The 22,737-nt window shown below is 31.7% G+C and overlaps 7 protein-coding genes across 7 annotated transcripts; 6 read left to right on the top strand and 1 right to left on the bottom strand.

Annotated features, from left to right (window-relative positions):
- Positions 1 to 683: 683 nt before the first annotated feature.
- Kpol_1041p6 (uncharacterized protein) lies at positions 684 to 1,538 on the top strand (the record flags this gene model as incomplete). Its single annotated transcript, XM_001644756.1, has 1 exon — positions 684 to 1,538. One exon carries the CDS (start codon positions 684 to 686, stop codon positions 1,536 to 1,538), a length of 855 nt encoding a protein of 284 aa, XP_001644806.1.
- A 7,682-nt stretch (positions 1,539 to 9,220) lies between these two features.
- RHO5 (Rho family GTPase RHO5) lies at positions 9,221 to 10,084 on the top strand (the record flags this gene model as incomplete). The annotated part of the gene is made up of 1 exon (XM_001644757.1): positions 9,221 to 10,084. The coding sequence occupies one exon, from the start codon at positions 9,221 to 9,223 to the stop codon at positions 10,082 to 10,084; it is 864 nt and encodes a 287-aa protein (XP_001644807.1).
- A 665-nt stretch (positions 10,085 to 10,749) lies between these two features.
- On the top strand, positions 10,750 to 11,394 carry NOP6 (Nop6p; the record flags this gene model as incomplete). Its single annotated transcript, XM_001644758.1, has 1 exon — positions 10,750 to 11,394. One exon carries the CDS (start codon positions 10,750 to 10,752, stop codon positions 11,392 to 11,394), a length of 645 nt encoding a protein of 214 aa, XP_001644808.1.
- Positions 11,395 to 11,754: 360 nt separating this feature from the next.
- Positions 11,755 to 13,008, top strand: Kpol_1041p9 (uncharacterized protein; the record flags this gene model as incomplete). Its single annotated transcript, XM_001644759.1, has 1 exon — positions 11,755 to 13,008. One exon carries the CDS (start codon positions 11,755 to 11,757, stop codon positions 13,006 to 13,008), a length of 1,254 nt encoding a protein of 417 aa, XP_001644809.1.
- A 2,824-nt stretch (positions 13,009 to 15,832) lies between these two features.
- GDH2 (glutamate dehydrogenase (NAD(+))) lies at positions 15,833 to 19,243 on the top strand (the record flags this gene model as incomplete). The annotated part of the gene is made up of 1 exon (XM_001644760.1): positions 15,833 to 19,243. One exon carries the CDS (start codon positions 15,833 to 15,835, stop codon positions 19,241 to 19,243), a length of 3,411 nt encoding a protein of 1,136 aa, XP_001644810.1.
- A 525-nt stretch (positions 19,244 to 19,768) lies between these two features.
- RRI1 (COP9 signalosome catalytic subunit RRI1) lies at positions 19,769 to 21,106 on the top strand (the record flags this gene model as incomplete). The annotated part of the gene is made up of 1 exon (XM_001644761.1): positions 19,769 to 21,106. The coding sequence occupies one exon, from the start codon at positions 19,769 to 19,771 to the stop codon at positions 21,104 to 21,106; it is 1,338 nt and encodes a 445-aa protein (XP_001644811.1).
- SWT21 (Swt21p) lies at positions 21,096 to 22,376 on the bottom strand (the record flags this gene model as incomplete). Its single annotated transcript, XM_001644762.1, has 1 exon — positions 21,096 to 22,376. One exon carries the CDS (start codon positions 22,374 to 22,376, stop codon positions 21,096 to 21,098), a length of 1,281 nt encoding a protein of 426 aa, XP_001644812.1.
- Positions 22,377 to 22,737: the final 361 nt, after the last annotated feature.

Genomic DNA, 22,737 nt, shown 5'->3' on the forward strand with positions numbered 1-22,737 from the left:
GGGGAAAGTTTTTATTTTTCCCTTTCAATTTGGTTTATATAAAAAATACCCACATTTTTCCTTTTCATTTTTAAAGGAGGTTTTACTTTGGGGTGTAATAGGTACTTGGGATTCCTTTTTTTTCCCCAAAGAAAAATTTTTTGGAAACCTTCTTCCTCGATAAGTTTTAGGTTGGTATCAAAGGCTAATGAACCAATAACTTTCTGGTCATTGTCCTTTTTCAAAATTAGGGGTTTACAGGAGAGTATCAACACTACTAAAGTCATCTCATCCTATGATATCTCTAATCGATACTCATCAAGAAGAAAAACGTCATCGTTATTTGCTAATTATACAGCTAATCAATCCATTCTACGACTACTCTTGAATCGAGGAAAACATCGATAAATAGTCAAAGCCTAAATCATACAGGGTTCAGAAATGTTACGACAACTACGCTTTTTAAAAGTTCAGAGGCTGCTGCATTAACAAAGAACACAACCTCCAATGAGATTGAAACAATTATACCTTCTTTCCGTATCATTTCTGTACCGCTAATTACGAAATCATCGGTTAAAATAACCACAGATGCTAGCCAACCGACTATTTCTTCATTTACTACTACTTACGCTGGTGCATCGATAAACTATGCCACAACTTTTGTTGAAGTGACTGAGTTTGTGACAGCAATCGATACCTCTGAAATGTTGACTTCTGATGAAATACCTTCAACGGATGAAGAATTAACGACACCTGAATACTTGGTTTCATCAAGATCAGGCGAGTTGTATTATATATTTACCCAAACGTACGAGTTTGTGAATAGTGAAACTGATTTTACAGAAGGATTTGTTACAACAAAATCAATAAATCGTAAAGAAGCGGCAACGTATAAATTTAGCGCAACTACGATAACTACTGATGCATCTTATTACAAACATCTAACAAATGAAAAGAATTATCATCATAAAAGCAATTCGGACCCTGGAACTATTGCAGGCAGTGTTGTTGGTTCAATTGCTGGTTTTATGATATGTATTTTCCTTGTGTGGTTTCTTGTTCTAAGAAAAAGAAATAAGAAAAGTGATTCATCAGTGAAGGGACAATTTACACATGCAGTTGGAAGAAAAATCACCAATTTCGATTCTTTTAATTCCAATAGTGAATATGATATTAATGACAACCCAATTTCGGAAGGGACAATATTCCAACCACATGATAACTGGACAATTCTAAACAGACAAAGATCTGATTATTTTAATGATAATGGTAATAGAAAAAATAGCAAGGATGTTAACAACAAAAGTGCAGGTAAAGAAGCACCTAAATTACCGCCACCTCGTAAAAATCTCGCGGTCAGAAATGAGGAAGCTGGAAATACCAAGGGATCTCATAATTCGTTAAATTCATCTTCCACTATGAGTTCATCAAATTTTGAACTAGGATTCGATTTCTCAACTATTTCAAGTACTTCTCTGCGGTACGAATATCCAATAGATAATATATTTGAAGATGAAGAAGATTCCAATGTACCTGGTTTCTTTAGAGAAGTTTTTTAATAATTGGCTTCTTCACTAAAAAAATCGAAGTTGTTGGGAACTCAGTTCCATGACATAGAGATATATTATAACGTTGATTATTGCACCCTAATATAATAATAAAAAAACATAAATTCGGAATAAATACATATACCTACCTACATACTTTAACTAAAAAATATCTTTAAGAATGAAGTAGATATCGAAATTCATTCGTCACGATTACGTCGATGTTAGAGTTCTTACGAAGTTCACTATCCTTTTTTCTTTTTTCTCACTCTTTTTAGTTCTTTTGTAAAAAAAAAGCTCTATTGCTGTTGTTAATTCTGCTTTTGATCTCTACTGATATTGGCTGGGCTTTTTAGGTAATTTCTCCGTTGTTTACAATGTTTTATGGGAGATCTGGACCGAGGCTGATCTTACATACCAAATCATCAAAGTTTAATTTCTTAGCTGCCGGTCTTCTCTTAAAAAATATATAGCAAAGAATTGTTAAAAAGAAAAGAAGAATTATGGATTATAAGACCCGAATATATTTCCTTTTTTCCCTATATTTCAACGTATACAATGATTTATACAGGCTATCCAAATATTTCCTCTATTTGGAAATTTCAGGTCTTTGATATAGTAAGTCGTATCATATACCTAAGTAGGTAATACTGTGTTGAGTGTGTTTTAACAGTTTTTCCGAATAAATCGGAGGAAAAAAATTATGTGACCGAACAGATCGGGGAAGAACTGCCTGACAGGCAGATCAGAACAAGAAATTGTTTATTACTGTAATGAATCGGAAAACAAAATTTGATATCTTTTCATCTTTGCCAGTCAATAAGAAAATGATGAGTTCGAGTACAAGTGTAAATGGTCATTTACTCTTTACTTTTTATTTGCGATTAAATGAAAAAGTAAAGATCTCTCATATTATATTTAACTTTTAAATTGGAAAAGATAGAAAGGAGATGCAAGAAAGTTTGGAAGTTGTTGTGCTCTATTGTCTCCTAAAATAATCGGAGGTACATCCGGACGACAAAACAGAGAAGTAACAAAAGCGTTTCCTTGGATAATTGCCACAAGCCTTAGTACATGTGAGATTGGGACATTCACATTAACTATCTTCGAGTTTTGTATTCGCGACCAGTGTAGTGTTCGAGATAAAAACATATCGTTATTAAACTTTCCTAATTCTACAAAGAACGGTTTGTTTGATGTTTTTTATTGAGTTTAATCCTACATTCGACTCATTTCCCACCCAATTGACGTCTTGCTTTTTTGTTATCTTCATATTAATTTCCCAATTTTTAAGTGACCCTAATCAAGTACAATTGATATTTACCTACTTCTCTAATTATCGACTATTATAACGGTTTTGATAGCGTGTCATAACCAATTGATGCGAATACGGATTTTTAAAAAACTTCGAATAGCTTGTTACTAAACATAGCTGTATCTTCCAGAACCTACATTTCATCTTTGAAAACTTACTGCAATCATAACCGTTGAATAAGCCTTTTCATCTGTTGGATCTCTTTGGGATAAAAAAGATCATGTATGTTAGTACAATACCCCTCCACCCCACTATGATAAAAATGCAAAAATGTCCCAGCGTTGGGACCAATAAAAAGAACAGAGTCCACCCATACTCTGTAATTTTTTTTTATTTACCAACATTTTTCATTTTTCATTTGGAGAAACGTTTTGAGGCGTTCGGATTTGTTCTTCCATGAACAATGCACAACAAAAATGTTTAGTGGTTACTCTTGTTCTGCACTGCGAATACAAATTCCTTTGTCTGAGAATTGCAATTTATTTATTTACCAGTAAAAAAAATTTGTCTAGTATTTTTTTTTCGTTTCTTTTCATTGTTCACTTGATACCTAATTTGGCTTCATATATGGTGGAACAAGTCTGTAAATATTCATAACTATCTGGAGGTAAGTTGTATCAATAACAATGTAGCGAATTTTTGAAATTTCATTTTGGCACTGGAAATCAAGGAAACAAACAAGCAGGAAAGTAATAGTCTAAACCTTGTTCCTATGGTGTTTATAATTATCTTGTTGAAATACCTCAAATTGTATCTTAGCTTCCAACGGAAAGTCGAACTGGCAAAGCCGCCTTCATTTCCGGAATAGATCTTAGGATAATGCTGGGTCTAGAGCATTTTAAGAAACTTCCATCAACAGTCGACCTTAAAAAAAAGTTCACTTTCATTTAATTAGGAATACAGGCAAAGAAAACAAGATAAATTTTGTTAGGGGTATACAATATTAGAGGGAAAATACAGGAAAAGGACCTATTATTTCCCAGTTTTAGAAGTGTTAACCTTTTTACATTAGAAACTGAGTTTTATGAATTCGTTTTCGTTTTTGATAAGAGATATCCCTCTCTTCACATAATAATTTGCAGTTAGATGCACATATTTTCAAAGAGAGGGGTTTAGTCAGCCGTTATTTAATCTAGATTAAATAAACACAATATTTCTTTATCGGAAACGTTCGAAGCAGGAGTTGGTATCTAAAAGAAACAATTTTTAAACCACACAACGAGAAAAATAAGACTATCTTCATAAAGAAGTTTCGATGTAATGATACCAGTTCATTTTAATCGGCAAGCATTTACTATTCTTTTATTTTTTTCTTTTTTTCTTTTTTTTCTTTTTGCAATTTATAGTCTGATATATCTAATTTTTTAAACTATATGTTCGATAGCATATAATCGAATCGTTTTAAAATATTTAAAAGTTTGTTTGGATGGTAATAGTGGAAGCATGATCGATAATCATGGTATACTTTGCTCTCAAGTTATTACGTAAAGAGACATTTGGTCTCAGGTGCATATTAATATTCCATTAATTAAAAAATTTTCTTGTTCCCTTAGTTCCTTCTTTCTGTAAATGATGGTACAAAGACACCTTTTAAAAGATTATAAGAACTTGTAAATTAATAAATTAATCAATAGATAAATAAATAAATAAATCATCAGCTTTAGAAAGCTGCTAAGAATTCCGAGTAGGAGATGGGGGATATACGCTTAAACTACGAAAGTTTCCACAGTTTTGGATAGTTACACAGTCGTCATCTACTGCATATAATAATAGAATGTATAGATCCATTAAGTAAAAGCATATTATGTGATCTATTAGTAAGAGAATAAAATCCAACAACTGACCAAAATGCAACAAGATGAACTAGTGACGAAGAAGCTATCGCTAGTAATGGGAAAAGCCATATAGCAAGTATCAACAAGAAAAGCAATAACAAACAAACAAACAAACAAACAAGACATTTCAGCCCAATTGAAGTAAAATAAATCAATTTAGATTATAATTTTTATTTTTTAAAGCACAAAAACCACAAACTAGTAATCGTACTAGGCGTTAATTTCATAGTCAACCCAGCAAACCATTGGATAGACAAAAAAAAAAGTTCCTATTCAAGCAGAATACTTTTTATCTTTCTTTCTTAAATGGTCTCCTAGTTATCCCCCCCAATTAATCGGCGTAAATTGAAATTGAGCATTTAGATTAACCGGTTTGAAATATATACGTAAATGAAATCATTTATTGTTATAATCTTGGTGAACAAATAAATATATTTACATAGTTTTTTTTTTCTTCATCAGAGACGTCTGCATAAGAGGGTCTCGTTACGGTGGCAATAGAAACTAAAATTAGTCAATACAACTAACATCTAATAAATTATATTGTATTTCCATATGCTTTATTGCCATTGAATTAGACAGAGACAGCAGGTAATGAAGGGAATTTCCTTTTTAAATCTGGCGAAGATAACCGTCCTAGTAATTCCTGTAATATAGATTTCAGAAGAGATAAAGACTAGAACCAAAATTACAGCTAAAATTCAAACACAAGAGAGAGAAAACGACGCAGGAAATACAAGATTATATCGTGTCCACTCATATTTTTTCAATTTCTTTCAATTTTGATTTTAACCATCCGGTGGAATAGACCACGCAAGGACTGAGCAGACTTGACACAGCAACGGAATACCAAGTTAAGAAGTCTTTCTTGCAGTTTGGACAGAAAGGACGATTAGTACAAGAGGAAGTATGTCTATACTGATTGCTTATTTATTTTAGATTACTGGAGAAACCGTACTTTGACGGGCCGAATATTGTTCCCATTTACCGAGAGAAAAGTTTTTCAGTTTTCAATGTTCAGCTTTTTCTTTTTGGAGCTGCGAGGAAATCAGAGCGATGGCACAACTACATTTTGTTTTGGTGGACGGACGGTAAATAGACAATAACAAGAGAATGATTAAAGTTTCCTCCAGAGGGGGACCTGTAGAGGTATTTTTTGTTGCAACTCAAGTAGATCGACACTGCACTCACGGAGAAGTGGCAGGGGAAGGGTAAAAAAAGAAATACAGTTGCCAATAATGTTTGCTAACTACGGAAGACAGTCAGAGATTGAGGAGCAGTGAAGAGAAGGCCATGTGCAACTAATAGAAGGATAAGTTCTTTTCGTTTTCAATTTCAGATATTTTTTTTTGTTTTTTGTTTTTGATTTTTGTTTTTGTTTTAGTTTGTGCAGTGTGCGGTCTGCAGAGTCTCTGTTTTTTTGAATTTGTGTTTGAATTTGTGTTTGTGTTTGTGTTTGTGTTTGTGTGAGTATATCTCTGTCTTCTGTATTGGTTGTACTGCAAGTATTCTCGTGGCGAGATGAGTACCCAAATAGGAATAATGAACAAACCATAAAACATAATGAAAAGCAAACAGAGCTGTCAGAGAGAGACGTGCAGATAGTGCGGTTGGCTGACAGATAAATGGGACCAGTTTCTTTTTTAGTGGTGGAACCTTGTGAGGTATGTCCTCACCTACTTACTCTGGGAAAAACAGGATAAAATAAAATTACAATGAAAAATTTAAATTTAATCTTGTTTTGGTCACACCGTATGCACGGATTTAATACTAGAACTGTGTATGTATGTATGTATGTATGTTCTAGATAAAAGAAAAAAAGGTATTCCATGTATTGGAGTACGATACTTGGTATTGTCTAAGCTTTTACCTATTCCAAAAGATTATACTCCTACAACTACACTTGACAAAAATATATGTAATGAAAAACTAAAATATAAAATATAAAATATAAAATATAATACTAAAAATTAAAAAAAAAAACAGGGGACAAGTTCATTCATGGGCTCATACTCTACCGCACACATTGGGATTTCGAATTTTTTTTTTTTAAATTTCTAAACAAAAATCGAAAACCAAAAAAGTTATCGTAGATTATAATTACCAAATTTGGTTGGGATTGATTGGTGCGATTGATCAATACTTTTCCATGCATTTTCTCTTGCATATTAGCATTGAACTAGTACTATTGTATAATCTTTGAGATATTCACACAGAATATACATGCGTAAAAAGAACAAACCTTGCAGAAATAGAAAGATTATTTGTCATTGTATCATGATTGTTCTTGCTAACGCTAACGCTATCGCTATCGCTTGATTTATAGTATCAAAATGTTGTAGTATGATATATTTTTTTCTTTCTTCCTGACTTTTATTTTTGCCCTTTTAAATTTTCCTGGTACCCGTCGTGCCCCTCTTCCTCCACTTATTTTTTAACGTGCAAGCACTCTGAGCTGTATGTCGAACCAAAAAATATTTAGTTGCGTTTCGTTGTGGTCGGTTGGTACGGGTATTTGTCAGAAATCAGCAAGAACACTTTCGGAGAGAGATTAAGACTACCAAGAGGACCTTGCCTAGCTAACCAGAAAATTATTCAACATCAGGAAAAAAAAACAACATATCTTAACAAATATAATACAATATATTAATTGGTTGCTGGATCAGTACCGATGCCATTATTCCGAGAGAAATGGCGTGGAAAAATTGCAGTTAACAGCTTTTACTTCACTGTTACGTAAACTATTTAAAAGTTAGTTCTATTACCACTTTTAATCTATTATGGCTACAATTGTACATACTAGCTAAACTTTCTTCTACTATGGCAAAGTAGCTAATTGAATTTTTTTTTACTTTTTAGAGTACAACCATAATGTTGGAATTGTGTAGTTCGTATGTAAGTTTGTGTTCGAAAGTGGAATAGAATCACTTTTAGGTGTAGAGCTTTTAATTTGTTTTTTTTTTTTACTTTTTTGGATTGGTGATAATTGGAAGTACAAAAATTGTCGGAGAAATAAAATTCTACTAAAAACTATCAGACATATATATAAATTTTTTTTATCAGGTCATCTACCCATCTATGGTTCTTGGGAGGTTCGTCTCTTACTTTTCTCTTTCCTTCCCATAAGTCAGGATAATGTCGGTACTGTATTTCCCATACCTATTTAATCCTTTAGTCTCGCAATGGTTTTTTTTTTTAACATTTAAATTTATTCTGGACGCTTGAGGTTTATACTAATCAAGAAAATGTTGTATTAACCTCAGAGGTGCTGCCAGGCGACTATCTCAAATTCCTGTTTAAAAGACCAATCGATTAAATAAAAAAGAAAAATACAAAAAAAAAAAAAATCATACACATAAAATTTAACCTGAACGTCAAGTTTACAAGAATACTGAACAAACAAGGGTAGTTGATTAGATTGAAATTTTAAAATTAGATTTTTTTCTAAGCTATTAAAAAAAAAATTAAAAAAATAGTTGTTGATTAATTGCTATCGCTAAAAAAGTATATAATATTATGCCAATTATTATTTACAATTCAATCAGGATTCTCTAACTCCAAATCGTTTCAATCGCAACTGTAATTCTAATTGTAAATGTTTACTCTTTGTCTTGTACGGTTTATAAGTCACTCTTAAAGACTAAGATACATTATCTCTTTTCTTTAACTGCTTCATTGCAAGCAATAACTAAATAAAAAAGATTGACTAAATAGTTGATTCAAAATTAACAGGGTACGTTTACTTGCGTATTTTCATTATCATCATCGTTATTATTTTTGTCATTATCACCAATTTGTTACATTTGATTTCAAAAAAAGGACGACTTACTCTTGTATAAATTAGGTGTGTTTGTCTGTGACTGTAAGTGTAAGTGTAAGTGTGTGCGTGCGTGCGTGTGTGTTTAACTCTCAATCTCTAATTAGAATTGAAAAGTTTGATTGATTTTAAATATTAATATTACTGTCCATCTCTTTTAAATTTTTTTCCTGGGAAATAATAATATAATAAAATACACCCGTGTCTCCTCTATCAACAAGGTATTAAAATCATCGTTTTGTCTATATCTTCACTACAAATATCCGTAACTTGTATTTCTCACTAAGGAAATCCAAGCTCACTAATTATTTTCAGCATATATATATATTACTATATTTTTTTTCATCTGTCGGTTTAAGGTAGAAGATAAGCGTTACAGTCATATATATAAGTATTCATACTATTCGAAACGAAAGACGAGAAATTATTAAGGAAGTGCTATAAAAATAGAATAGACTTATTAGCTATTAAGTTATTATTTATTGAAAATAAATCCAAAATTTAAGCAGAAAGAGGATAATTTTTTTGTTTCATTTCTTTGTCATTTGCCATTAATCAGTTATACAACAACATTTTCCCCTTATCCGTCCTTTTAATATTTAATATTAATTATTAAATATAAAAAATAATTGCATCCCTATTTTTTATCAAGTTTGAGTTTTAAATTTAAACAGTATTAATAGTACTTTTATTTTGATTTCACATTATATTTTAAGTTAGTACCATAATGAGATCAGTTAAGTGTGTGGTAATCGGTGATGGTGGTGTCGGTAAGAGTTCCTTACTGATATCGTATACAACCAATACATTCCCACAAGATTACGTACCAACAGTTTTCGACAATTATTCTACTACCATAGCGTTAAAGGGCAAGACTCCAGAACAAGAACCAAGATTATTTAAGTTAAATTTATGGGATACAGCAGGTCAAGAGGAATATGACACTTTAAGACCGTTGTCATATCCACAAACTGATATATTTTTAATTTGTTTCTCAGTATCGGAGCCTTCAAGTTTTGTTAATGTCAAAGAAAAATGGTTGGCTGAAGTCAAACGAATAGCCGGAATTACCAATTCTGATTTGTACAGGGCTGAAGGTAAATATCCAATTTTACTAGTAGGTACTAAAGCAGATTTAAGAGAAAATGAAGAACAAAAGGATAAATTACATGCAATGAACTCTGATTTTATATCTCAATCAGAAATCAATAAATTAGTAGATGAATGTAAGTTCGCTGGTTACGTCGAATGTTCAGCTGCTACTCAAATAGGTGTCACTGAAGTTTTTGAAACTGCAGTTGAATATGCCGTTTATGAAGAAAAATTGAATAAACCAAAGAAAGAAGTTCGCAAGAATTCCTCAAAGAAATACGAGCAAAAGAAACAGGCAAAACCTGAATCGATCACAGCTTCTAGTAACATAAATTCAGATAACATTGCACAATCATCTCATAGAGCATCATCTCCTAATGTTAATGGAAGTGCAACAGCGGCACCAAAGATTTTAGCAAAACCAGTTACGTCAAATCAGAAAAAGAAGTCTTCTCCAAGGAAAAAGGTTGTAAAGCCAAAAAATTGCATAATAATGTAAGTTGATGTTTAATACATTCCATTTACATATTCTTAATCATTTTAATAAAAAAAATCAATAATTATAATATTAAATTTTTTCCTAGGGAAAAAATTTCATAATGCAATACATCATATCATAGTCATTTTAATATCAAATACTATTAACAAAGATTAATCTATTCGGAATTATTCATTAATTTAAATTTTACTTAATATTCCATTACTTATTTATTTTAATTCCGAAATTTAATAATCATAATGTTTTTAATCAATCCTAACATCTAACGTTTAATTTTAATATTAAATATATTCTGATGTCTCAAATAGCACAAATATATATATATAACCATGTATATGTATCCTATATACTATTGTAATATAGTCTTAGAACACTTATTTATTTAAATTTATCATGTGACATATTTCTTTAAATACACAACTTTTTTAAATTTTTTCCTTTTTCATTAAAATTTGATACTCTAATACTTTGCACGGATAAATTTCTGACTGTAAAAATAAAAATTTTAAATTCAAAGCTCATCTCAAAATATTTGAATCGAGAATAAGATGAGATGAGCTCTAATTATTGATAAAAGTTTGGTTATATATGGGATTGATGGTTTTAATATATATCTGAAGTACAATTATAGCAACTGAGAAATAATATAGTTAAGATTATTCGAAATGGCAGAAACTGAAGTAAAAAAATTAACTAAGAAACAACAGAAAGCTCTGCAATTTAGAAAGAAGAAAGATGAGCCTAGCACTGATATAGGTTCCAAAAGAACATCAAGTGAAAGTTCCACTAATGATAATGATGAAGAACCTGTTAAGAAAAAGAGAAAGACAAGAAGAGGTCGTGGTGGTAAAGGTCGTGGTGATAAGAAAGGTAACAGATTTATAGTCTTTGTCGGTAGTTTACCAAAAGACATTACAGCTACTGAATTACAATCCCATTTTAAATCAAGTTCACCGGATCATATTAGAATTAGACAAGATAAAGGTATTGCATTTTTGGAATTTGATGCTGATAAGGATCCAACAAATATTCAAAGACGTATGGATGTTGCTTTATTACAACATAGAACTCAATTGAAGGGTAAACCAATTAATGTCGAATTAACTGTAGGTGGTGGTGGTAATAGTCAAGAAAGACTAGAAAAATTAAGAGTAAAAAATGAAAAATTAGAAGAAGAGAGACGAGAAAGAGTCCGTAATATGGTCAAAGAAAGTAGTAAAAAAAGTAAACCAGCTGATCCAAAGGATGGTAATACAGGTGCTAGCGGTGGTGTGCATCCAGATAGAGCAAAGCTAATACAAAGACAATGAATGTAGAAATAGAATAGAACATAGTAGGTATATAATTTTTTCAAATTAACTTTGTACATTATTTTAAACTATTTTTTTAGGTATATTGGCGTAAATTGAAGATAGAATACGCCAATAGCAAAAAAATATAAATCATACCAAATAGCACTTAATAGAAATAGAAAGAATTCCAAATAATCAGGGATATTATATATATATATATATATATATGTACAATATGGTATAGAGTGGTTTTGGAAAAATCTACAATATTTTCGAAAGATGAGAAAATAGTGACACTAGTATGAACATTTCCCCTTTATGTTCAACAATTATATCTGCAAATATTTAAAAAAGAAATCAAGAAAGTAAAAAAAACAGATGATAGAAACACCTTTTTGTTTACCAGATGAGCCAATAGGTAATGAAAATAGAGTAAATCATGATATAAAACCAATTGCGACAAGATTCATCTTATCCAATGTTAAGAGCAAGACAAAAAGTATGGGATTAACACTGTTGAAAAACTTGGTTAAAAATAATACGAACCAAAGATATGAATATTTTAAGTCGAAGAGTGAGCTATACGATGAATTAAAAGAAACATTGGGTAAAGGTTCAGGAGGAAGTGTTAAAATAGTTCGGCGCAAGACAGATGATAGAATATTTGCGGCTAAAATATTTCGTCATAAAAGTTCTGATGAAAACCATAAAGAATATTTTAAAAAGATAACCAATGAATATTGCATTAGCAGCACATTAAATCATCAAAACGTCATCAATACACTCCATATCGTATATGATCGATCACATAATCAAATGATCCAAATCCAAGAATATTGTGAATATGATTTATTTTCTATAGTGGTATCGCAAATGATGACATACAAAGAGATTAAATGCTGTTTTAAACAGATATTACACGGAGTCCAATACTTGCATGGAATTGGTATAGCCCATCGAGATTTGAAACTCGACAATTGTGTCATTACCAAAAATGGCACGGTCAAAATAATAGATTTTGGAGTCGCAATGATATACAGAGACCCTCCACCACAAACTACAAAATCTATCATAATGAGTACTGGAATAGTTGGAAGTGATCCGTATATACCTCCTGAGGTGTATATGTTTAACAAGTATGATCCAAGAGCTGTTGATATTTGGTCATTATCGATATTATTTGTATGTATGTATACGAGGAGGTTTCCATGGAAGGGACCTCATTTAAATGATGAATCATTTCAATTATTTTGCCAAGGCCGCGGTAGTAGATCATTGAAGCAACTATTAACATGTCGCAAACAATCCTGTTCCCACAAACGATCCAAACCAAGGAAACATACTAACGGCAGTGGCAAGACAGAAGAAGGTTCAAATATTGTGGGGCCTGAATTCTTACTACAGCAAATACCCGCCGAAGCAAGAGGTACTATAGATCGAATGTGTCGGTTGGCTCCAAGTGAACGAATTGGCATCAATGAGCTTTTGGAAGAGGATGAATGGTTGCAAGAGATTGAAATGTGTAGTTCTAGAGGAATTGACGATAGTCCTATTATGTATCCTCATCACCACCATACGCAGGTGTCATCAGATAAATCACATATGGCGAAATGGAGAAAAAACAAAACATGATGACTGCTATTAAGACTACGATGAGGATGAAGAGAGTGATATTTTGCAATTTGAAAATGATATGACATGACTGTATTTGGATAAACCTTTTCGATCTTTCCAAATCTTGATTTTAGATTAATGGATTAATGAAAATTAATTAATTCGGAAAGGTCCGTTTATAGTACTAAATAGAGGTAAGATAGCAATAAAGTTAAATTTATGTTGACGAAACGAGTTAAGAGAGGTTTGAAAGACAGCCAACGAATTTTTATCTATCCATTTATTAGTGTATGATATGACATAGTTTGGTGGAATATGTCCAAGCGGAAAACAAAGAGCGATACAATGGAATGGAATGATTAATTAAAAAATGATGATGATTGTTGATTTCTTGCTGCTCGTTTTTCTTGGAACGGGATGAGGAGAAAGTAGGGGGGGGGGGGACAGGACAGGACAGGACGGGAGGTGAGAAGGCAGAGCGTCATTACTGTTAACGCGTGATTCGTTACCGAATAGGAAATAGAACCAATGAAACTTAAAAGGTACTTTCTGTGCGAGAAAGTTCGAGGGGTGAAAGGGAAATGGGACGGTGTGTAATAAGAGCAAGTGGGAAGAGGGAAGAGGGAAGAGGGAAGAGATCCCCGGGATGGAATAAGTACTTTCTTTTTGATATCCCTTTTTATCTTTTTGTTCGGCCTTTTCCCTTTTCATTGTCGTTGTCATTTGAATGGAATTTTTAGAACAGAATAAAATGAAATTTAAAGTATTGGGTAACGAATGACTATTGGTGTTGTTTTACCAGTGGGTGGTCGATCTATAATATCTCTGTCAGTAGTTTTCAATGATTCAACTTTGATGTGAATGGTGATTCAACCGTAGTTTAGAGATAATATTTTCGAAAGTTTACCCAGTTTAGCGAAAACGAAGGGGAAAATAAAAGCCGTATGTATGGTTTACCTTCTTTTTCTTGGTTTTATTATAGGACAGCCAGCCGAAGTGGGTAACTGGACAGAAGTCCGGTCACTTGATAACAATGACAACAGCAAGTTGGAGTAACTGGCAACTGGCAACACCAGAACCGAAATTGTTGAACTTCTTATTCTAATTCTTATTCTAATTCGAAATCACAAAGCAACAAAGAGGAGAAAATCGGGGGAAAGACAATAACAATACAGACACAGCACACCCTATAACCAAATCAGTCAATGTATAGCTGGCTTATGTGATAAACCACATTTCCAATAGCCACTCAGCCATAACGTAAAATTGTAAAACTTGGAACTGCAAAACAACTGACACAAAAACTGTATCTGTATCTATTTTCTACATTTACTATTACAATTACAATTACAATTACAGTTACAATTGCATCTATGTTGATATTAGTAAAGGACCACCGAATCTGTTACTGCCAAACTGAAAATGAGGAGATCTCTCTGTCTGTTTTGTTTACTGTTTCGAAACATATATAAACGTCAACCAAAAAGCCCCATCATCAGTTTCGAATCGGATTTCTCTCATATTGGACCTTTTTGGATCACAATTAAAAAAAAAAGAAAAAGAACATAATAAATAAATAAGTCATACAATATTGTACAAGAGCAAGAACACGAACAAGTACACATTTACAATTGTCTGTTCAGTCACTACTTTCTTTCAAGTCACTTTGTTTTCTTTTTTATTTTTTAATTTTTGTAGTTCAGCTAGTATACAGCACTTCTTCAACTATTGATAAGTAATCTGCGTGCTGGCTTAAGACACTCATCTCATACGTACACAAATACATACCGACAGCCTAAATTGTTCAACTAGAACATATCAGCAACTGCAACTGCAACAAGAGCAATTACAAACACCGGAGGAATATTGCCGTTTCTTCTTCTTTCATCTGATATTTTGTGTTTGTTTGCCCTTTGTTTTTCACTTATATACTTTTTAAGGGATACCATACCATACCATTCTATACCGTACGTTGCTGTCTGGATATACGAGACGGAATTGATTTATCCTCGTGGCGCATCCAAACACCCCGCATAGTCACGACTCTCTAGCTATAGTTCCGATCGCCCCCTCCCCGGAAAAAGGGTCATCACATTTACAACTACAAATTACGTATATACTTGATAGTTTGGTTTTTTGCCCACTTAGAGCTGTTTCCTCCTCCTGCTGCCTACTAACGACTGCCATTTGGTTAGCACTCACATTTTTGATCATTCAAAAATTTAAAAAAGGAAGAAGAATTTAGTAATATATATATACACAAGCACATATTCCAGCATATTGTACTACACCTTTGCTGGGTTTAACTGTTGTTGTTTTTTTCTACTTCGTTCTATTTATTTCGTTTGGCTTTGTTGTCATTTTTGGTATCTTATCAACTTTCGAAAAGTTATATATCCATATATGCATTATTGTTAATTACAAACTAATAAGAAATAAAAATTAAAAAGTAAAATTAAATTAATATTTAAACACCCACAATATTATTCTTTTTTTTTTATTGATAAGTGAGCTTCCCATTTTATTCAGTATTTTTTCCCCCCTCATTTTCATTTTCAGACGCTCCCCTATACAATACTCAGATTCATTTATAATAAAAATATTTCAAACAAAAAAGAATTTTCTATTGTTAACACTTATCCTAATACTGTTTTCCTTCAAAAGATAAAAATAATAATAATAATAATAATAATAACAATAATAATACATATTTACTTATATTTGCATCATACTATAAACAAATCCAAAAGTTCAACCATATTATTCAAAAGAATTTATTAAACAATTACCAAAATAAAATATCCATAATATCCATAATAATAATAATACTAGAAAAAAAAATATGTTGTTAGTCAATAATAAGCCTTTAAAACAAGGCTCTACTCCAAATACAGCTTCCATTTCGACTCCAAGCAATGCACCTCCTGATATTTCCGCATTATCAATTTCTTCAATGTCAGATTATCACGTGTTTGATTTTCCAGGCAAAGATCTACAACGTGAACAGATAATTGACTTGTTAGATCAACAAGGCTTCATTCCAGATGATTTAATCGAACAAGAAGTTGATTGGTTTTACAATTCATTGGGTATCGATGATTTATTCTTCTCAAAAGAATCGCCTGATGTCTTGGCAAACATCATTAATTCCTTATACGCTTCAAAATTAGACGCTTTTGCAAAATCAAAGTTTTCTCAATTACAACTTAATACCGGTTTCAATAACGTTAATAACAATGCCAACGCAAGCAATCAAATCGATTCAACTTTAATTAATGATGAAATCGTCCAAGAAGCAGAACCTCCTCATGGTAATGTGAAATTACCTCATTCACATCCTCAAAGTTTCAATATTAGAAATAAAATTATCACAAATAATCATGCAATTTTGATCGAAACTAATAATATTTGCCCAACTAGATTATCATCATCTTCCAGTGCTTCATTAGCTGCAGATTTTGAAAGAGATAGCATCAACAATGAACACTTTTTAGATTGCAGTTCTCCTTATCAATTGGATTCTGTAATCGACGATCTATTCCTAGATAACAAATCAAGAAAAAGTTCAAGATGTGTTTCCTATTGGACTCAAGAGAGTGGTTTGAAATTATCCTTTATTTACGAATCTGTATTCGATGATAATATCTCAAAGCAAATCCCTCCTGCTAAACTGTTGAATGGTGAAATAGATGGTATTAGTGATAAAATCATGTTGCAAGTTACCTCTCCCGAAAACAAGAGGCTATATGGTCTTCTAATTAAATTAGTTCAAGAAAGAGAAGGTCCAATAATCAAGACTGTCCATTCTATTGAAAATAATGATGAAATTAGATTGTTGGTAGCATTCAAAAGATTTACGACAAAAAAATATTATTCTGCCTTAACTTCTCTTTTCCATTATTACAAATTGAACCCTTCGAAATTTTATTTGGAATCCTTTAAACAATCTGATAGTATTAATGATGATATCATTATATTTTCGATATATTTAAATAAAACTTTGCAATCTGATGACATTTTACCAAATGATTTAGAATTGTCAATTAGACAGATTGAAAAAGAAGCTTCCCTATTGTATGCAATCCCAGACAATTCTTTCAGAAGAGTTTATGAAGATCGTCAATTCTCCCCTCAAGAAGCTGTATATGCTCATGTTGGTTCTATCTTTATTAACCACTTCATTAACAGACTAGGTGCGAATTATCAAGCTTTGATTTCTCAACTAAATCTAAATGAATCAAATACTCTATTATTAGAGATTGTTGACAACCTAAAGAAAAAATTGAGATCTGAAACGTTTACAAAACAGATGATCATAGCAAATTTAGAAAAATATCATAAAATTGTCTCAAAATTATACAAGAATTTTGCAGAATTACATCATTATCAAGACAATGCCAAAAAATTAGAAAATACTTTATCTTATCAAAGATTCTCAAAATTAGAACCATTTGCAAATGATCAAGAATTTGAATCATATTTGAACAAATTCATTCCAAATGATTCTCCTGCTTTATTGATATTGAAAACATTAAACCTATTCAATAAATCTATATTAAAGACAAACTTCTTTGTGACAAGAAAAGTTGCTATTTCTTTTAGATTAAACCCAGAATTAATCATGCCAAAGTCTGAATATCCGGAAACTCCATTTGGTATCTTTTATGTCATTGGTAACACATTTACTGCCTTCCATATAAGATTTAGAGAAATTGCTCGTGGCGGTATCAGAATTGTTGTTTCAAGAACATTAGATGCATATGAAGTTAACTCGAGAAGTATTATTGATGAAAATTATCAATTAGCATCAACTCAACAACGTAAAAATAAGGATATCCCCGAAGGTGGTTCAAAAGGTGTCATCTTATTGAATCATGGTTTGACTACTCAAGACCATACTTTTATTGCTTTTAGTCAATATGTCGATGCAATGATTGATATCTTAATTAAAGATCCATTGAAAGAAAAGTACATTGATTTGTTAGGTCATGAGGAAATCTTATTCTTTGGTCCTGATGAAGGTTCCGCAGGCTTCGTCAATTGGGCCACTGAGCACGCAAGAAAGAGAGGTTGTCCATGGTGGAAGTCTTTCTTGACCGGTAAATCACCAAAGTTAGGTGGTATTCCTCATGATGAATATGGTATGACTTCATTAGGTGTTCGTGCTTATGTTAACGAAATTTATAAAACTTTGGAATTAACTGACAAAAAGATATTTAAATTTCAAACTGGTGGTCCAGATGGTGATTTGGGTTCGAATGAAATTTTGTTATCCACACCTAACGAAGTTTATGTAGGTCTTCTAGACGGATCTGGGGTTTTGTGTGATCCAAATGGTTTAGATAAGTTGGAATTAGTGAAATTAGCTCATGAGAGAAAAATGGTTTCCAACTATGATAAAGCTAAACTAAGTGAATTAGGTTTCTTGGTAACAATTGATGATATGGACGTAATGTTGCCAAATGGTACAATTGTTGCAAATGGTACTACTTTTAGAAATACTTTCCATACTGAAGTATTCAAATTTGTTAATCGCGTTGACTTGTTTGTCCCATGTGGTGGTAGACCAAGTTCTATCAATTTGAATAATCTATCATCATTTATTGATGAAAGAACTAATAAATCCAAGATTCCTTATATTGTTGAAGGTGCTAATTTGTTTATAGCCAAATCGGCAAGTGTCGCATTAGAGAAACATGGTTGTATTTTGTTCAAGGATATGTCTGTTAATAAGGGTGGTGTTACGTCTTCATCTTTAGAAGTTTTGGCTTCCTTATCATTGAATGATAACGATTTTGTCAATAAATTTATTGGTCATAGTACTGACAGAACTCAATTATATAAGGATTATGTTGTTGAAGTTCAAAAGAGAATTATGGAAAATGCTGAGTTGGAATTCCACCAATTATGGAACTTGAGAAATTCCACGAACTCTCCAACTACAAAATTATCAATTACTTTATCCCAAACAATCAATAAGTTGAATGATGACTTAATTGATTCTAACGAATTATGGAATAATGATTTAGTTTTACGTGATTACTTATTGTTGAATAAGATTATTCCAAAGCTTTTGATCGATATTGCCGGTCCAGAAAATATTTTAGAGAATATTCCAGTACCATACTTGAAAGCTTTGATTTCAAGTTATTTGTCAAGTTCTTTTGTTTACAAATTTGGTATTGACGTCGATATTGGTAAATTCTTAGAATATATTGGTGACCTTAAGAGAGAGGCGTATGCTTCCTCATAATGATTATGATACCTTATGAAGCATTTTATTTTAATATAACTTTGTTTTTGTTGTGATTTTTATTTTTTTTATTAACATAATATCCATGACCTCTTTCATATTTGCCATTGACTGGACTGTATGATTTTTGTTACTTTTGATTCTCATGATTTCATCCTAAAAGTAAATAGTTAATAAACTCTATTTTATGTAAATTTTTAACGACTGTAATGTAAATATCATGTTATACCGAATTCATAAGAATATTTTATTATCCTTCTTCTATGACTGAATTGGCTTAGATCAGAAAATGATTTAGGGTCCCTTAGTAAATAGCTTTTAGTAGCTAAAGGCCGAGATGCTTAAAAGAAGCAGTCAGAAACATTCATACTAAGTCTACTTTTAAATGTTAAAAAGAATAAAGGAAAAGTAAAATAGTTGACAAACTAAATAAAGAGGCTGCAAATCATCTATACTTTCTTATAAGAGCAATATATGTTTCAGTTGGTAACAAGGTAGTTCGTAAAATAAGAGTCAAAACAAACTATGAAACTTCAATATGAATCAGTATCCTCGTTGAAATCATATATTGAAGAAAATGAAAAACAGAATGAATTAAAGAGTGGTAAAAGAGCTGTCAGTGGCAGTCAAAATATTACAGAAAATGGGGTTGATAAACTTTCATTTAATTCCATTATTAATGAAAGTATCAATTCAAGAATAAATTCCACAAATGTCGAAGGCAATAAATATCCTTCCAAATACTTCAAAGAAGTGTTACTTTCAAGACTAGCAGCTATTAAAATATTCGATCATGCTTGTCATGGTGGCAGCATAGAGATAATGGGGATGCTGGTAGGAACTATTCTTTACAACCAAATTGTAATTTATGATACTTACGAGCTACCAGTAGAAGGGACAGAAACTAGAGTAAATGCACAAATGGAATCATACGAATATATGGTACAGTATATGAATGAAACATTTGATGAAACTGCAGTAAAAAATGATATACAGCATATTGTGGGTTGGTATCATTCACATCCAGGTTATGATTGTTGGCTAAGCAATATAGATATTCAAACTCAGAAACTTAATCAAGATTTCCAAGACCCTTATGTGGCTATTGTAATAGATCATTGTAAAAGTATTCAAGATAAACAGCTTGCGATTGGAGCTTTTAGAACTATAACTGCAGAAAATAACCAGGAACAAACTACAGAATATTATCAATTGCCTATCTCGATTTTTCAGTCAGACCTCGATGCCAACATACATTCCAAGAAGTTATATTTGGAGCATCCTAAAATAGATGAAAATACAGACGCCATTCTGTTATCGAGGTTAATGGATACTCTTAAACAAAGTTCCACATTTAACGAAATGACTCAAAAGAATAATAACAAACGTATAGAATTAAAAGATATCAATAGATCAGATGTAGTGGAGAAAAAACCGAGATATGAAGTACAGCTTGGTAGTTTATTCAACCCTCAAAGCACAAGTTCTGTTGGAAGCATCGCATCTACAAAGAATGACAGTGACATCGACATGACCAATCAAGTTTTAGATGATGATGATAGCATAACAAGTAGTTTACAGCCAATTAATGACTTATTACCTGCTCACAACAGTATGTATTCATCTTCAAATATTAATGTAGCCGATAACAGTTCTTCATTAATGACTTCCTTAAGAGATATTTTGTCTAGACATGAAGAAAATCAGGAGTCACGACAAACACCTCCAGTTATTGATGAACCTGAATTACTTCAGAATAATGCTATTGAAAAATTTTATGAATATAATAAGAACAGGGTATTGAATTACAAATTAATAAAATATAAGAATTTAAGATTTTATAAGGATACATTCAGTCTATAGAGGCTCTAAGCAGAGATATTCCTGATTTGACAGCGGAAGTTTTATCTGAATCAGAAAACTTATCTGGAGAATAAGATATGGCAAAATATTCATTTCCTTGAGGGCATTGTTGGACAATATTAATTCTAGAACCTGTAAAAGAAGTTAGACATTCACTTACTGATTGTTGATAGTCTTTAACAATCGAACCATCAGACGCAAGACCTCCAAACTCGATCATATCACTTTGCCAATTTATAACTGATCCATAATCAGTACCTAGCATTAATCCGTTGGTCTCTGATAAGGTCCCCTTCATTTTCTGGGTTCCAATTTTATAGGGAATCCTTAATTGGTTTATAACTTTGTTGTCTTTTCGAACATCCACTATATCTATAGTATTTGAAGAACGATGCAAAATATATAGGAAATGACCATTGAATGACGGTAATATTTGATAAACCCCATTCCCATGTTGAAAGTTTAATAACCTTCTTTGACTAGCCATACGCTTATCAACGACACCCATTTCTCTTCCGTAAGTTCCAAAATAGACAATGTTAGGATATCTATTATTACAATCTATATTAGCACGATCAATAAAACAGGATATAATTGACTTTCTTTTTGATGAGGATTGCTCTCTTTTGAACCTATCGAAAGATACTACTGGCTCCTTCCTTCGAACATCATAAAGTGAAATTTTGTTATTCACAGATCCTGTTATAAATTGAGAACTATTTATAAATATCATTGAAAATATAATATCATACCTCTCAATTTTGTCATTCAATGTATTGTAAGTCATAGATGGCTTAGAGCATGATGTAGAATCTGTGTCTAGTTGGTAACTTTGTAACGGTACATCTCTACCAGAAATCAATAACATATTACCTGATCGATTTTCATTAAACAATGAATATGTAGGAGATAATGCACTTGCTATTATTGATCTTGGAGAGAATGTTCTAGTAAAAGGGACTAACATGGATTCATTATCACAATTCTCAGATTCTGGGATTAAATATTGTCTTATTCCGTAATCATCATTGATGGCAACCAATGAGGTACCATCTGCAGACCAATAAAGGTCCTGACATATATCTAACTTATTTAAATTCCCCAGTTCATTGCAATATTTTGAATCATTCAGTTTTGGATATGGATAAGATGATGTGGAGGCCAATTTTGACCAATATGTATTCTCCTTATCCCAAACTATATTCAAATTGGCACCATTAAACGTATTAGCAGTAGAAGAAAGTGTATACCATCTCTGTTTATCATTCATCAATTCACGATCATCTATAGACCCATACTAAGTTATCATGTAGAAAGCATATATGTATCTATATAGTTGATTATTTTCAAAATCATCTCGGTTTAACTTTATATATATTTAATCTTAACAAATTATAGAAGGTACATAATAAGATGGAAATAAATAAAGTTGCTAATATTATCTAAAAGTCTAAAATTATAAAGATAAATTAATGTTATTTGAATTACACAAAATAATAAGCAAATAATGATTTTTAAAAATGAGTTAAATTCTGTACAAACTTAATATATTTATATGCAGTAACAAAATTTAAACAAAACAGAACTTAGGATAAAATTTCTGTGATTGTGATGTCGGTATTAATAAATGA

Source organism: Vanderwaltozyma polyspora, genomic scaffold, assembly GCF_000150035.1.
Source record: "Vanderwaltozyma polyspora DSM 70294 KpolScaffold1041 genomic scaffold, whole genome shotgun sequence".
NCBI classification, from domain to species: domain Eukaryota; kingdom Fungi; phylum Ascomycota; class Saccharomycetes; order Saccharomycetales; family Saccharomycetaceae; genus Vanderwaltozyma; species Vanderwaltozyma polyspora.